Source organism: Melospiza melodia, chromosome 4 (assembly GCF_035770615.1).
Source record: "Melospiza melodia melodia isolate bMelMel2 chromosome 4, bMelMel2.pri, whole genome shotgun sequence".
Classification (NCBI taxonomy): domain Eukaryota; kingdom Metazoa; phylum Chordata; class Aves; order Passeriformes; family Passerellidae; genus Melospiza; species Melospiza melodia.
The window spans coordinates 57,834,634-57,849,398 of NC_086197.1; the positions used below are offsets into that span (position 1 = coordinate 57,834,634).

A 14,765-nucleotide genomic window follows, 5' to 3' on the forward strand; every position below is an offset into this window, starting at 1 on the left:
TAATATTCTTTTAAGAAGCAAGATGTTTGTCCTACAGATACAACCTTCTTCCTGAAGAAGCTCCCTCCCTACAGATAGGGGCTATCCTGAGAAGAAAGTATAGAACTAGAAATCCTTTAATTTCACAAACCTGAAGACACCCATCATATCCTTTGGGAGCTGGGGGAAAGAGAGTCCCTGGGAACAGCCTGCAGGTGGGGGTTGACAGCTTTTACTTCCCTTCAATGCACCCTACATGAGGCACTTGGGCTGGTTTTAGCTGTTTTCTAGGGCAGCCTAGCACTCAGCTCCCAGGGGCCTCCATGGGCATGTTCCTTCCAGAGGCAGCGAACGGCATGAGCGGCTTCCACAGAGAGCAGAGCCAGGCTGCCAGTGTCCAGAGAAAGCTGTCCTTCAGTTCACCAAAAGCTAGTGGTGCTCAAGAGCTGGAGGCTGGCCTGTCATGCTGTAGAACCATAGGGCAGTGGTAGGAGACACTGCCAGTCTGCCTTGGGGGAAATGCAGAACAGGGTACACAGGCTCCAAGTGCAAATCTCTAGTATGTTTAATGATTTGGACAAAATTAACAAGAAAAGTTAAAAAAGCCCACAGAACCACAACAAAAAAAAAAAAAAACCAAACCCAAAAAACCTGAGTAGCTGCTGTGCCCATTAGCTGATTTCACCCTACCTTTGCATCCTTCACAAGTCAGGGCATTGTAGTGATACCCAGAGGCTTTGTCACCGCAGACCACACAGAGCTCTTCTCCTTTCACTCTTCCCGTGGAGTGGCCCAGTCTGGGCTTTTTGGCTGCAGGGATGTCCATAATCTCTGTCTCCCTTGTGAAAAAGGTCTCTGAGGGTAACCTCCTGAGTTCATACATCCCAGGGGAGTACCATTCCTCATGCTGTGGAGGGTAGAAGCCTAGGTTGGAGTAATAAGGTGGCGATGAGATCTGAGGCTGAACTTGAGGAAATGGCACATTGTTGTACTGTGCATAAGGTGACACATCTGCCTCTTGCACTGGAGAACTCATTGGTTCTGAAAGGACACCTGGAAAATAATAATGCAAAACCAACTTCTATTACTACCATGAAATTTTAGTTATCAGAGAAGTTTCCGCTTCCAGACATCTATCTCAAAAACCAGGCACAAAGATTGCATTATCTAAACTCAGATTTGCTACACAAATACACTGCAAGAAATTTTAAAAATAATTTATTCATTCTCAAACACTCCTTTATAATTGGTGGAAATGTCCAGCACTTGCAGTTACATAAAAAATCTTGAAAAATATTGTGCAGGTAACCATATAACCGTTCAGTTTATTAGAAAGAGCAGCCCCACCCCAGAGAAGTTAACAACCCAAATTAGGCCTAAAAGCAGAATGGAAGAAATCCAAACAAATGGCAAAACCCCCATGGTATTGGTGAAGGCTAAATCAAGACTCGAACATCATGTTAATTTGTATTAATTCTTAATGAATACATCATGACAGACAAAAACTTCACTAGGGAAAAATGACAAGGGTGAGGCTTTATTAGAAGACTGAAAACATGAAATAAGCCTTCAAGAAGAGCCTGAAATAGGAAGGTGAGGTTACCAGGAAAGAACAAGAATGATATTCCTAATGTAAGTGATGAAATGCAACCTTCTCACCATCCAGCCTCTGCAGCCTGGTGCCCAGCCCCTGTGCCATTCAGTGCAGCTGTGAGGCTCTCATGGGAAGCACCTCTGTAAGCCAGCATTAGTCACCCCTGAGCCAGCAACAGAGCTGGCAGTGGCACAAGGAGTGGCAACCTTTCCTGTCGGGATCAACATGGTATCTGGAGGTTACCTTGACCTTGCTCATCAAATAGCATATTTTAAATTGCAGACAACTAAACCCTCTTTTCTTTTCTGTACTCCAAGCACAGCAACATCTAGCAGTCCCTGGATGGTGTAGGTAAAATCCAGTCCACATCAAACAACTGAAAAGCTGAATTTAAAAGTTATTTGCGAACTATTTCTTATTTTATGTTGGAGAGGGCCATATCTTGTGGTTTTGTGAAAACTCTGACTCAATTCCTTCAATAGTTCCAAGAAGAGAGTCTGAGAAAAAGAGTGCCTATTTCCAGGAAGATGATCAGTCCAGTCTTATTTGAATCAACAGCAGTATTTACAGGAAAATCATAGATTAATGCTCATTGGTGACCGTCACTTAATAATACTTCAGAAGAACTCCAATTTTTGCTGACATAAAATTGGTCATGGACAAGTGTCCTTCTTTTGTGAGGAATCAAAAACAATGAAGAAATGCCAACAGTTAAGAACAGGGAACATCTGTAATGACAAAAATAATTAAAATCTGTTGTGGGGGATCTTTCCCACTCCTTTGTCTCACTTCAGTTAATGTCAGAAACAGATCTTTTAATTACACTGGCTTTTTCACTTTCAAGGTCTCATACTCTTGCTCTGCAGCTTTCTGCCCTTCCTATTTTACCATGCTGCAGAAGCCATGAGACTGTTTTGGGTTTTTGTGGCTTCTCTATTATTGCCCACAGCACATCTTTGCCAATCACAAGTGTTGAGGTCCCAGTTCCAGAATAAGCGCTGAGATATATGTCTGGATAAAGGTGACACAAAACCAAATGAGAATAATGGTGCCCTTTATTACCAGCAATTAGTTTAATTACGGTTGCTTTTTGTTGCTCTGGAAGAGGCCAGGGCACCAAGTGCTGCAGTGGCAGAAGCAGAGTAGCAGAAGGCACTCCCTGAATCCAAGGTTATGCCATTTAAACAGAGTATAGACACACAGAGGGCATCTGGGGACTCTATGAAAGAGCCTGGAAGTGACCTTACAGCTTCATGCATCAGATGCAGATCTGTCACTGATACCTGCCAGCCACAGCAGCGATGAAACAAGTAAAGGGTGAGGACAGCAAAGATTTCATGTCCAGTATAGGTTTAACGAGTGGTATTTTAGCTGTATTTACCACTTGTGGAGACTGCTGCTCATGAAGACTGGTCAAGGTACCTCAGGTACCTTGATGATGGTAAATATGGGGTTAATTGTGGGATACCCAATCATTCAGTCTCTCTTTGGAAAGGAATCTGTTCGCTGTGGAAATCTGTTTTCATTTGCTCATTGTTAATTAGTTTAGTTTGCTAAAAGAAAGTGGGACAATCCCAAAATTAAAAGGAAAAGACATGATTTTTAGCTTTCTGCCATACACAGGAAACTCCACAAAAAGCTGTATACCAGCCTCTTGAACTGCTTGGGCCTCTGAAAGAGCAAAAAGAGAAGGCGACATTCCTTCCACAGAAAAAAATATCAGGGCTTGTTGAAAAACTCAGAGCTACTAAAGGACTGCAGCACATCCTGAGACAATACTGGGGGTTTATTTAAACAACTGTAGAGCCATTTGGGTTACAAGTGTGTTTAGAAAAATCTTCCCAATCATTAATTCTACTCTGCTTCCAAAGGAAACAAACAACAAAAAAAGAATCTTAATTAAGTTTAAAAAAGGAAAAAAAGACAAACAGCCCATATCACCTCCTTTTTCCTTCCATCAGACACTTCAAACAATTTAGCTGAACTGAGTCCATGCTCAGAGCAATGGAAGGGAAAAGGAAAACCAGACAGGTTTGAGAGAGACTGAGAGAACATGGCCTTATTTTATGTAAAAGAGCTTAAGCTTTGGGAAGTGCTCAACGACCAGTATAATTTTTGAAGATAATTAGGTTGCAACTATGTAGGTTTTCCCAGTTTAACTTCAAGTTTTGAGGGTTTTTGTTTGGTTTTGATTTGGTTTGTTTTAAGTAGGCCTGAGCATGATGTACCTGTAAACCTGTACATGAGAGTCTGGACTAAATAATTTCTTATCACAGAAGAAAAGTAATCTTATCTTACTAAGCAGAACGTACATAAGCTTTTCTCCAGATATATATATTAATAAAGGTCTGGCATGGACTGCTCTCATGCAACTAAAGCATGAGCAGCCCAGTAAAATCATTGCAGTGGCAGCAGCATAAGCAGTGAAAGTGAAATCAGAAATGAGCTCATTGGACTACACCGACATTTTGTTTGTGTGATCTTAAATACTTTGAACCACTTATTTCTTTTTCCTTCTGGAGGGATACCTTTCAGATTTTTAAGGAAAGACTATTTAAGCACACACAAATGTTAAGTTTATTACATCTGTATATTTTTTCAATTTGAAGATCTTATATTTTGTAAATAAGTATTTTTCAATTAAAACCTTTTACAAAAATATTGACAGCTTACTAAAAACAAAGTGAAACCTTCACATGTGTACGATCATGGTTTTACAAATATTTTTTTCTACTTGCAACTGAAACTTATTAGAGAGTTTTACTTTTGTTACTTTAAATTTTACGCAGAATACTTTACAAGAAGCTTCAAAAAATATTTGACTTGTAGAAATATTCCTTGCAGGAATAAAGAAACTGTTTTTAGTTTGCAGAATGATACTGAGATTTTAGGCAAGGTAAATATGATTTTATGCAGAATATAACAGAAATTACAAAGAGATCACATTTTAATATAAAAGTTATTGTTCCATTAATATAAAGTTCAACAAAGAGAACTAAATTCTAAGAAGGTTTAAAATATGAACCCCTGGCTCTCCTTCATTATTCATGAAGGAACATAATAAAATAACAATATCCAGAATTAGGTAATTTGGAAACCATGGCATAGCCATTATCAAAATCCTGGTTTAATTCCAAACAAATTATTTGTGCATCTTTTAAGGATCACTTGGTGTAAAAAGCCTACTAGCATCCTACAATTTTTAGGAAGAGTGCAAGAATAGATAACAAAAATATCCAAGGGAGAATATGGCAATATCCTACCTCAGACTGTGTTCAGTCTGCCCATTTCTTGAAGAAAGACATTCTCCTTAAGGTGCCACAGTCCTTCTCTCCCTCTCTTTTTCCTTTTTCACCTCCTAAAGTCTACATGTACATAAAACTTCTTAATTCTGCTTTGTCTGTGTCCTGTTCACTGTGAGAACTTTCTTTAAGATTAGAAAGGAGTGACACAGACCAGGGGTTGTATAGTTTACTAATTAACTTCATTACAAGCAACTTGTTTGTAGATGCCGGAAACAATGTCTGCTCCAAGTGTGGATTTACCTGGATAAAATTTGGCTACCAGTTTGAGGGGATGGCTCCAAGTAGCCTAGCCATTGTATTTTTGTACCTATTGGGGTTTTGTAACAAACAAATTTTCTATCAATCAATATTTGGTAAGGGCACGTGGTTCTGTACAGTAGATTAACCACCCCAGTATCACAGGAAGCAGGTTTTTTAAGTGGAGAAATGTTGCATTCTCAAAAAAAGGCCAAAGTGCTCAGACCATACTGGACACACCTGCATGACAAGACAGAATGGTTTGGGCTGGAAGGGACCTTAAAGATCACCTAGTTCCAAACCCTGAAATAGAAAGGGATACCTTCCTCATAAGTAGGTTGCTGAAAGCCACATCCAATCTGTCCTTCTCATTAATTTTTTTACCCACATTGCCACTCTGTTTGGTTTGGCTCTCTTAATAATTATTATGCATCCAATGTTTTCTGTTTTAATTTGTGCTGGTTTGTTTCTTTTTGATTTGGGGGTCAGTTATGAGCCTAATTATCTTCTCTGCAGGGATGAAGCCAGATGTTGCATCAACTGCCAGGTGGTGCCAAAGACAAGAAGTTATTTAATATATCTTATGATGTTGAAGCTGTTTAATCAGTTTGGACACTTGACCCTAACAACTTTTTCATTACTCTTATTTATTTTAAAAATACACACACAAAAAAGACCAAATAAAACAAAACAAAACAAGCAAACAAACAAACAAAAAACAAAAAAACCCCACAAAATAAACCAAAACCCCCCAACAAAAGAACAACTAAAAAACCCCAAATAACCACAAATCAAACCAAACCAAACTAAGCCAAGAAAAAAAGCAGAAAAAAAATTTGCAGATTTACTTAAAAGGAGTCAGTCTTTTAAGCTACTCTTTGGCACTGTTCTATTTGTTGTTTCAGTTATATTTGTTGTTCTTTCATTGAGAAGTTTAGATATATTGGATTTTCCCCCCCTTTGTTACATGATACTTTTTTTCTTATTTGTCCTCATCCTTTTCCAAACAGCTTTTAAGAGTGTTCATTCCCCCCAAAACCTTCTTTCCCAGCTAGAGACATCTACAGTGAGGCTGGCATTTCTTGTCTTGTTATATTTTAGCATCACATTACAAGAAAACATTTTCAGGCCACCAACAATAATTGAAATACTTGAAAATACTTGAAATAGGTGTTCATTCAAACTAAGAATTTTATTTTCTTTTCAGTTTCTTAGAAATAATTCAGTTTCTGATATCCGAAGTTTCACACTTAGTATCCTGCATACCAGCAACTTGTATATGAGGTGCTTTCACAGAAAATAAAATGGAGCTAACTACTTATCATAGAAATGACAGTTTGAGTTACATACTGTATATATTTCAGGTGCCACACAAATATATAACTTTTCTGAGTAGAGAGTTAGAAAAAAAGCAATTTTGCAAGAAGACAGGGTCGAAGGGAAGGACCCTGAATTTAACTAGGTTAAAGATCCTTCCTCATTTGCATTTTGAGGCCCTTTCCCCAGGGACTCATAACTGCAGAAGTGAAAAACTATAGTTAAAACACACTATCTCCAAAGACATCCAGAGATACTTTACCTTAGACATATACTCTTAAAATGGCAACATATAATTTTCATCTACTGAAAGGTAGACAACCTTTTTTCTGAAACCTGCTGCATCTAGGAGTCCTGAGGCTTGGGATGTAGAAGTGCCCTGGAATAACCATGAGGCTCAAAGCACAAGCAACTCAGAACTGACAACATTTCTTTTTGAAAGACGTGAACCTGGAGTTAATGTTTGGAGTAGCAATTAGATTTGCTTCTGAAGGTTTAAGAACACTCTCCCCATTGACTGAATAAAGCAGAGTGAAAACAAAATGCATTTCCAAGGTTTTTTTACAGAATGAGAGTGTGCATCTTTGAATAAAGGAGACAGACTGTGTAAAGGGTAATGTCTGTAAGCCAGCAATTTTTAACTTGTGAGCTGAAATGTATGAGAAGACCTAAAAGAAATGTGCATTATAAGGACTATCTAAAAGAAAAACTTTCTTCCTGTTTTCTGGGGTTTATAAGTCACTTCCTGCCAAAATGGAATGACAAAAATTGCAAATAATTTACAAAGATAAAGAATTGAGAGACAAAGCCATTTCCTACAAGTGTTTTGTGGGGATGGAGTCATATTTTCACAATGAGTAACTTTCTCTGTGCATTCAGTTGCATATTATTTCTCATAAGCTTTTTTTCCAGCTATAAAAGCAAAAAAGACACCATATTAGAGTGACACCCCACAAAAGAAAAGTCAGCTTAAGTGAAACACAGCAGGAGTCCTAAGTTTTCTTCCTACTAAGACCCCTGATTCAACTCCTTAATACATTATTTCTTTATGTTACAGAAATGTCAGTTTGAATTAAATCTCCATTGTGCTAAGCTCTGAACACCTCTAATGAGAGACACAATGCCTCTTCTGAAAGCTTCACAATTTGTAAGTAAGATTACCCTGTAAGGAAGGAAAGTATTTTACATTAGCATTCTTCCTTGTATTTTTAAGCAACCTTATATATACTCCTTTAATTAATGAAATAATTAATGAAAAAGTAGATATTGGGGAGGAATGTCTTAATAAAAATCTGAAGTAGCTCAGTATGCAGGAGTTTTGAAAGATAACTGGATATAAAATTTGAACATCATTCTCCTCTCTGTATATCATGGCCTGACACTGGAATTAAAAGGTAGCAAAGGAGTGTTTCAGCTGTTAGCATATTTTTTTTCAACAACTCCAAAACATTTCTCCAACCAAACCCCAACATAAAGAGGGATAAAAACTGGTAACACACAATAATGGAGTGGGTTCTGCCTACCATTAGTGATAATGCTTTAGTTTGATTGTGTGGAGCCAGGACACTGCAAGTGGTCTGACTTGTAGAGATGGTCCTGACTTCTAGGAGCTCTGCAGCTGGAGTGGCTCTGGGTGCCAGAGCCCTTCCTTCTGGGCCCCAGGCACTACTCTTGTTTCACACAGATGAAATTGGAATGTGTTTGGCTTTTCCAGCACTCAAAAAGGCAGAATTCTCATCTTATTTGGACTGCAAACTTCTGAAGTGTTGCAGCATTTTGTGGGGGTCTCTGTTGTGTGTGAGGCCCTCAATGTATAATAGCTTACTCAATGAAGGACCCACTGTCCTGTGAAATGAAAGGCTAAAACAATTTATTATTATCTTTTTTTTTTTTCTTAGTGGTACATATACCAGAAAACAGCTTATCCATGCTTATAAAATATTGACCAAGAATTTTTCACTTATTAACAAACTCATGCTTAGCCTTGAAAAATTCAGTGAAACGAGCAAGGAGAACCTTCCAGCCTGCTTTATAAATTTTCTTGTGCACTGAAGTTAATAGGATAAGTTTTTAACGGCCATAATAAGAGAGGGATTTTAATTTAGGTGAAATTACTTTTATAAATTTGCATAATATGGCAATGCAAATACATTGCACTATAATTTCGTTACAGATTAACTGGAAATATATCTGCTCAGCTTGATTTAAGTGACTCACATGAAGGAAACATCCAGCCTCCATACAAAGGTCTGTTTTTGCCAAATGATCTCCAGTATCAGGAGTGTCACAAAAACAACCTACAGGTTCTGCTGTGAGCAGTGATGAGAGCAATAACGTGCAGGATTGCATTAACACCACAGATCTATTGTTTATTATTCCTCTCCTAGGTATTGAAGATTCAAGAAGGTTGGCACATTTCAGCCTAATATCCTCGACTTGAAATTTCAGTCCATTTTCTCCTGGGTTTCTGGGTATAGGACAGCTTGCTATTTCAACCCAGTGTGGTGACTTACCAAACAAATGAGGACCTTCAGCAAGAGGAAATCCATCACCAGAGGCTAGCTGATGATGTCCTATTAAATTCATTTCAGATCCCATTTATTCCTCAGTTCAGGAGGAATATGCTGATTTAACAGGAGGTTGAAAAGAGACCCTGAAAAATATGAAGCAAAAAAGAATATTTAAAACAAGATAACTAACTTTTGTGTACCTAGTGTAAAGCAGAATGCAGGAGGTTGTTTCAATATTTGCTGTAACAAACATTGTCTTGAAATTACAAAACCTAATTCAGCCTTTAAATAAAAAGCTACATCCAGCCTGTTTGTTTTTTTCCTTGCTGTGGCATATTTTTTGCTCTCTTTCTGGTCATTTTAAATTAATAGCAATTCATGCCCGAATTTATTCAAATATTCAGACAGAAGCCTGACCTCCTGAGGGCATGCTGCCCAGCCCCCCTACCATGCAATACCAATTGTTTGCATTATTTTTCACCACCCTTTCATCATTTCATTGTTTTCACTTAATGAAAAAGTGTAAGTTTATGGTTAGACCAGAAGAACACAGATGGGAAACGAGTTTAATTTCTAGGGACCAGATCTTTATCTTGTCTTCAGTAATTACTGTACAAGATAGATGGGGAAAAGCCACAGAAACACAGAAACAGCAGAAAGCCAAGCCTTGCCCTGATAACCAGGCTTGCCCACTGGCTCCCTCTGGTCTCAAGCAGCCACACAACCCTCCCTTGGCGAGGCTGGCAGAGCCCTGGAAGGGGCTCCCCTGCCCAGCTCACCTGGGTGCCAGCTCCAGATTGCATTTGAGGCAGGACCAGCAGGAGAACAGAGAGCTCCAACAAGGAAATGTCTCACTAAGAGGACGCCAAGAGGATTCTGCACAAAGTTGTCAGCAATCTGTTTTACTTTGTTTTACAGTCTTAATTCTTTATTTGGTTTTATTACCGTGGGACTGTCCCTGGGACTGCATTTCCACTCACTGAAGGCATTTGAGAGTTTTAGCCCTGTCTGCTTCCCAGTGAGGGCCCAGCATGTTCCTCGAGGAGAAATGAAATCATCTGACAAAAACGTGAATGCTGCAGGAGGCCCCAGTGCTGGGCAGGCTGGGAAGTAGCTTGTGAGAGTGAGTGACAAGCACACTCTGCAATTATATTCAGATTTGTCTGTAAGGATTCATTAAGTTCTTTTTTAACATAAACAGAGGCCCTCTAATTAGACAGATGCATTTTAAATGTCTGCCCAGAGATAATTTAAACAGTTTACTTAGAAATGTCAAAAGCTACTTGTATCACAGACCAGATAGGCTTCTTGAGGCAAATCACATATAAACACAGTCTCAAATCTAGCACAGAAACATAGTTTTGCAACAGCAAAAAACTCCCTGTATCTTGGATGGGGTTTGGCAACCAGCCCAGCCACCCCACTACGTCCATGTTTAATTCCAACCATTTTAGTGCCTTGCTGCCTCATTTTCCAGGGAAGTTATCTGCTGAAATCAAGATGTGGGGCTACTCACATGGCTTTAAGGTCTTAAAATTCCTGACAGACAGATTTCTCATGAAACACCCATGACAAACCCTTAGGATGGGATTCCTCTTACAGCCCATTAGAAGTGTTCTGTGATGGGAGAAGCTAGTGGCAGTCAGCACGATTATAATGGCCAGCAAGAAAATCATCAAAATGAGGTCTTTTCAGAGGGCTAATGAATATTTTTCTGTGTTGAAGACCACAGAAGAGAGACCATCAGCACCCTTTCCTCATGTCCCAGCTCTTGAATATCTTCCTTCCAGTCCTTAGAGTTCCTTGCAGGACCAGCTCTCCTTACAGCCAGACATGAAGACTGCTCCACCACTGACACTACTACTTCTCATGTCTCCTCATCAGCCCCTGTTTGAGGGCCTAACACTGCAACACCTAACATCAGCACTGCGATTGTGAATTCCTCTCTGTTAATACAGAGCCTAGAATTTATCTTCTTGGGGAATGTTGGAAGGTATATAAAAGTACTTTAAATACAGTCCCAGGAAGACATCTATTTAAAGATATTTACTGCCAGTATATCCTCAGACTTTCAATGCATAGATTCTTAGCTTGTAAGTTTTATATTCTGCGTCCTGCTAGTTTGTGCTGCAAATAAGAAGAAAGAGGGCAAGCTATGTTTCTAAAGGCTTACAGAAAGCCTTTAGAAACTTTCTAAAGGTCTATGTTTTTATAGTCTCTTTGATATGTCTATAAAATTTTTTCTCGTTTCTTTGAGGACATTCCATTTTTAACATGTCATTGTATAATGACCTCTTTAACCTCAAGATGGACTCCTTAGAATCTATTATTCTTTGCACACACACACAAAAAGACCCAAACTTCATGTTATTAATACTACCTTTTTGATAGTAAGAATCTTGAGAACATATTTTTAATAATCTGCACTATTGTACGACATTACAAGTTTTGTAACTCTATGCCTTCTGCCACATATATTTTTGTCTGGATTGATTCAGTTCAAGCCAAATTTTCATGATGATTTTACAATTCCCCATTCATTATAATACTTCATTGTCTTTAATATATCCAGCTGATGTTGACAATTTACTAGATTTCATGGAAGAGATTACTCCTATCTTCTTGGGGTTTCTGCAAGCCACAAGATCACCATAAAAAATACCAGAAATATATTTTCCAATGCATCTAGCTTTGGTAAAAGATTTCACTGAACACCAAATTCTTCATTAAATACTGATTGATATTTGGGTTTGATTTTGTCCTGAGTCCAGCCTGGTTTGAGCTATCTAGCCCACATTAGATGTACCCATATAATTAATTTCACATGTATTTAAAAGCAGCAGGTGCTGATTTCCAGCTCCAAGACCTACACTAGGTACACAGTACAGAGCACTGAAGCTACACTTACTCCATAACTGTTCAGTTCTGGGAAATAATGTAGGTCACTGTATTGGATTGATACTCCATCCTGAGGTGCAACAACAAAAACAAAGAGCATCTGACATGTAAAAGCTGAAATAAAGGCAATGGTAGCACAGGAAATCAATATGCTCTCCAAAATAAGAGCCCTTCAAGAGAAAAGAAAAAGTATGTGATAAATTAAAAAGATTCTTTTTTCCAAATATTTTTAGTTAACTTTTTAAATAAACCAATTTACTCTACCACTTTTGGAGATTATTTCATAGGCTAAAATATAAAGCAAAGGAAAACAGAGACCAGTATGTATAAAGTAAAATATGTGCACAACTGCTTGAGATTATTGTCTTCAAATGCATGTTAGAAGCTTGGAATTGCATAAAATTTTGTTACATGTAACCTTTAACATACTTCAGAACAATCCATGTGTGTTTATATGTTCTATGTTTAACTAAGAAAATTTACTAGTATATTATTATATATGGGACTTGTTTTTCCACTGTATGGGTGTATATACATATTTATTCAGATTTCTAATGGGATACATGTACATTGAGGTATACAAATATGTATGTAGAGACAATGGGGCTTATCATTGAACTCTAGGTTTCAGGTGTATTGTGGGCTCTTATCTGTGCACTACCCTGACCTTGCTATGGTCAATAGTAAAGCTTTCCCTGGCTTCTGTGTCAGCAAAGCCAGGTCTCTTACTGAAATAATTAAAGTTGAATCAACTGGCTTCACTGAAAATGAAAGCATAATGGCCCCACACTTTCAAGCAAATGTAAAAATACATTTGATCACCAGAAAAGATCCATGATGGCTCTAATTGTGGTTTACTTTCAAAAGAACAGTTGAATCTACTTCAATTACTCAGCAAAGGAAGATGTATCAAAGCACATGCAAAATCTTTCACGAATATTAGTGAAGTACATTTCCTTCCATCTGTCCCATAATATTTTCCTATTCTTCACACATCTGACTGCCTATTGCTCAAAGAGAAATTTCAGTAACATCATTAATCTATGGCCCAATCCAAACATTGTTAACATCAATGGGAACATGGATTCCCATCTCATTCACAGGCTTTTGATGTGGCCTCATGGCCTTTCTGTAGAATATTTAATGCAGTGCCTCAGTTATTTGAGAAGCTATTTTATTTGCTTACCTGTTTGTTTTAAACTGTATCAAAGGGACCTGACAACATTAGGAAGATTCATGCTCTCTATTTCCAGCCTGCTGCTCTCAGGTCATTTTGGCAAGCACAGCACTACAGGCAACTACACAGCAACTCTTGCAAAACGTGAGCAACCATACCAGCAAGTTTGAGAAGCAGAGGCAGGACGAGTGTTATTGGGCTTATTTGAAATTTTCTCTTGCATTTCTTAATATGGAGTTTGAAATCAGAGCAGGAAAGAGACACAGGACGCAGAAAAAAATAATAGAATATTCCTACTTCTTAATTCTGAAGCAAAGGCAGGTATCTGAATCCCAAGTAGAACTGAAAACTCTATGAGAAGTATCAATGACATTTCTGTAAGCAGGTAAGTGATTTCAAAGAGTGGAGCCAGCTTCTGACTGCCTGAGATTACCTCCTAAACACCATTTCTGTGTTTCTTGCTTTCTCCAGCATGTTTTTCATGCCTCACCTGAAAAATCTGCAAGTCCTCCACTTCTGACTTGTTTATGGACTGCTATTTAGACTAGTGCCATTCCAATATAAATCCCAATATTTAGGTTCCCTGTAACACAAGCAATAGCAATAAAAATAACATTTTCAGAAGTGAAATGTGTTCTGCCACAGTTATAGTTTCCTGAAGATAAATGAGTAGCAGAAACACTCAGAGTAGAATTACATTTTCTTAAAAACTAGCAATGGATTCAAATCACTTGAAATTTGAAGCCCTCTTTTACTTTTCCTAGTTATGTGAAATATGTGCTAAAATCTTCGACTTTGGAAGATGCACTTGAAATATGTGACACAGAACTGTCAAAGAAAATTATGTATGAAACAAATAATTTTCCCTTTCTGGATTTTCCTCTGTTCTCCCATTAATCACATTGAAAATATTTCCTGTTTCTAAAAGGAGAAAAAATTTCAAAGCTAATGCACACAATTAACTAGATACTGCTGTTGCAAGAAAGTCTCAATATCAAACTTACATCTTCTGTTCCAATGACACACAGAAGCCAGCTTCTAAAGAGAAGTTTCCACATGACCTTCTTTTTCACCTTATTATTTTTCCCAAAGGGAATTCCTACTCTTGAGACAGTTTTGTGGATGAAATGACTTCTTAAATTATTCTTCACTTTAATTTTTGTTTCTGGTCAAAAAATCCATTAACATCTACTAAATAATTCAGGTGATAAAATTACTTTTATACTACGCAACAGCAAGAAGCTATCAGTTTAAGGAATTATTACTTACTGTTCTTTTCTGGAAGACTGCAGATGGCAGGATGTAAGACAGTTCTTCACTCAGTTCAGTATCCTAATGATTCTCACATAGGAACATTTTTGTTTTGTTTTTCTTTCATGTTTAGCAGAAGCCTGTAGTGATAACACAATGAATCAAAGCTTGGGTTTATTGGCTCAGTGCCCTAATGGACAAGGATTACTCATTAACAATTCTTTCTTTGCGAAACTCTCCAAACATGGGCTGTATTAAAATGTTGTGAATTCCAGCTTGACCATCAGCAGATAGATTTGAGATGCTTGTTAATACTCTGATCGAGTGCAGAGGGGAAGTTAACTCAGACACTGGGGTGATAGTACCTTGTTGCTAATTATAAAACCTTCCTTGCACATGTACATTTTTATGACATCTTCAGCCTCGTCTTTCACATCCAAAGAGCCCAGATGTTTTTCCAAGACATAAACTTGGGTTTTTAATCTTTATATTATTTT

At 37.9% G+C, this 14,765-nt stretch overlaps 1 protein-coding gene across 4 annotated transcripts in view; it reads right to left on the reverse strand.

Moving 5' to 3' along the window:
* The window catches only part of NR1H4 (nuclear receptor subfamily 1 group H member 4), a 35,998-nt gene extending 21,563 nt beyond the window's left edge, over positions 1-14,435 (reverse strand). For 2 of the 4 annotated variants that reach the window (XM_063154806.1, XM_063154804.1), the window contains exons 1-3: positions 14,287-14,435; positions 8,946-9,085; positions 670-1,032 (exon numbers count right to left, since the gene is read on the reverse strand). In XM_063154806.1, the coding sequence (XP_063010876.1) occupies positions 670-1,032; positions 8,946-9,030 (448 nt within the window). In that variant the 5' untranslated portion in view covers positions 9,031-9,085; positions 14,287-14,435. Of the gene's footprint in view, positions 1-669; positions 1,033-4,836; positions 4,989-8,945; positions 9,086-13,507; positions 13,601-14,286 lie in introns of those variants that run through there. The other 2 variants (XM_063154805.1, XM_063154807.1) reach the window with 2 other exon arrangements.
* Between the last annotated feature and the right edge of the window lie 330 nt (positions 14,436-14,765).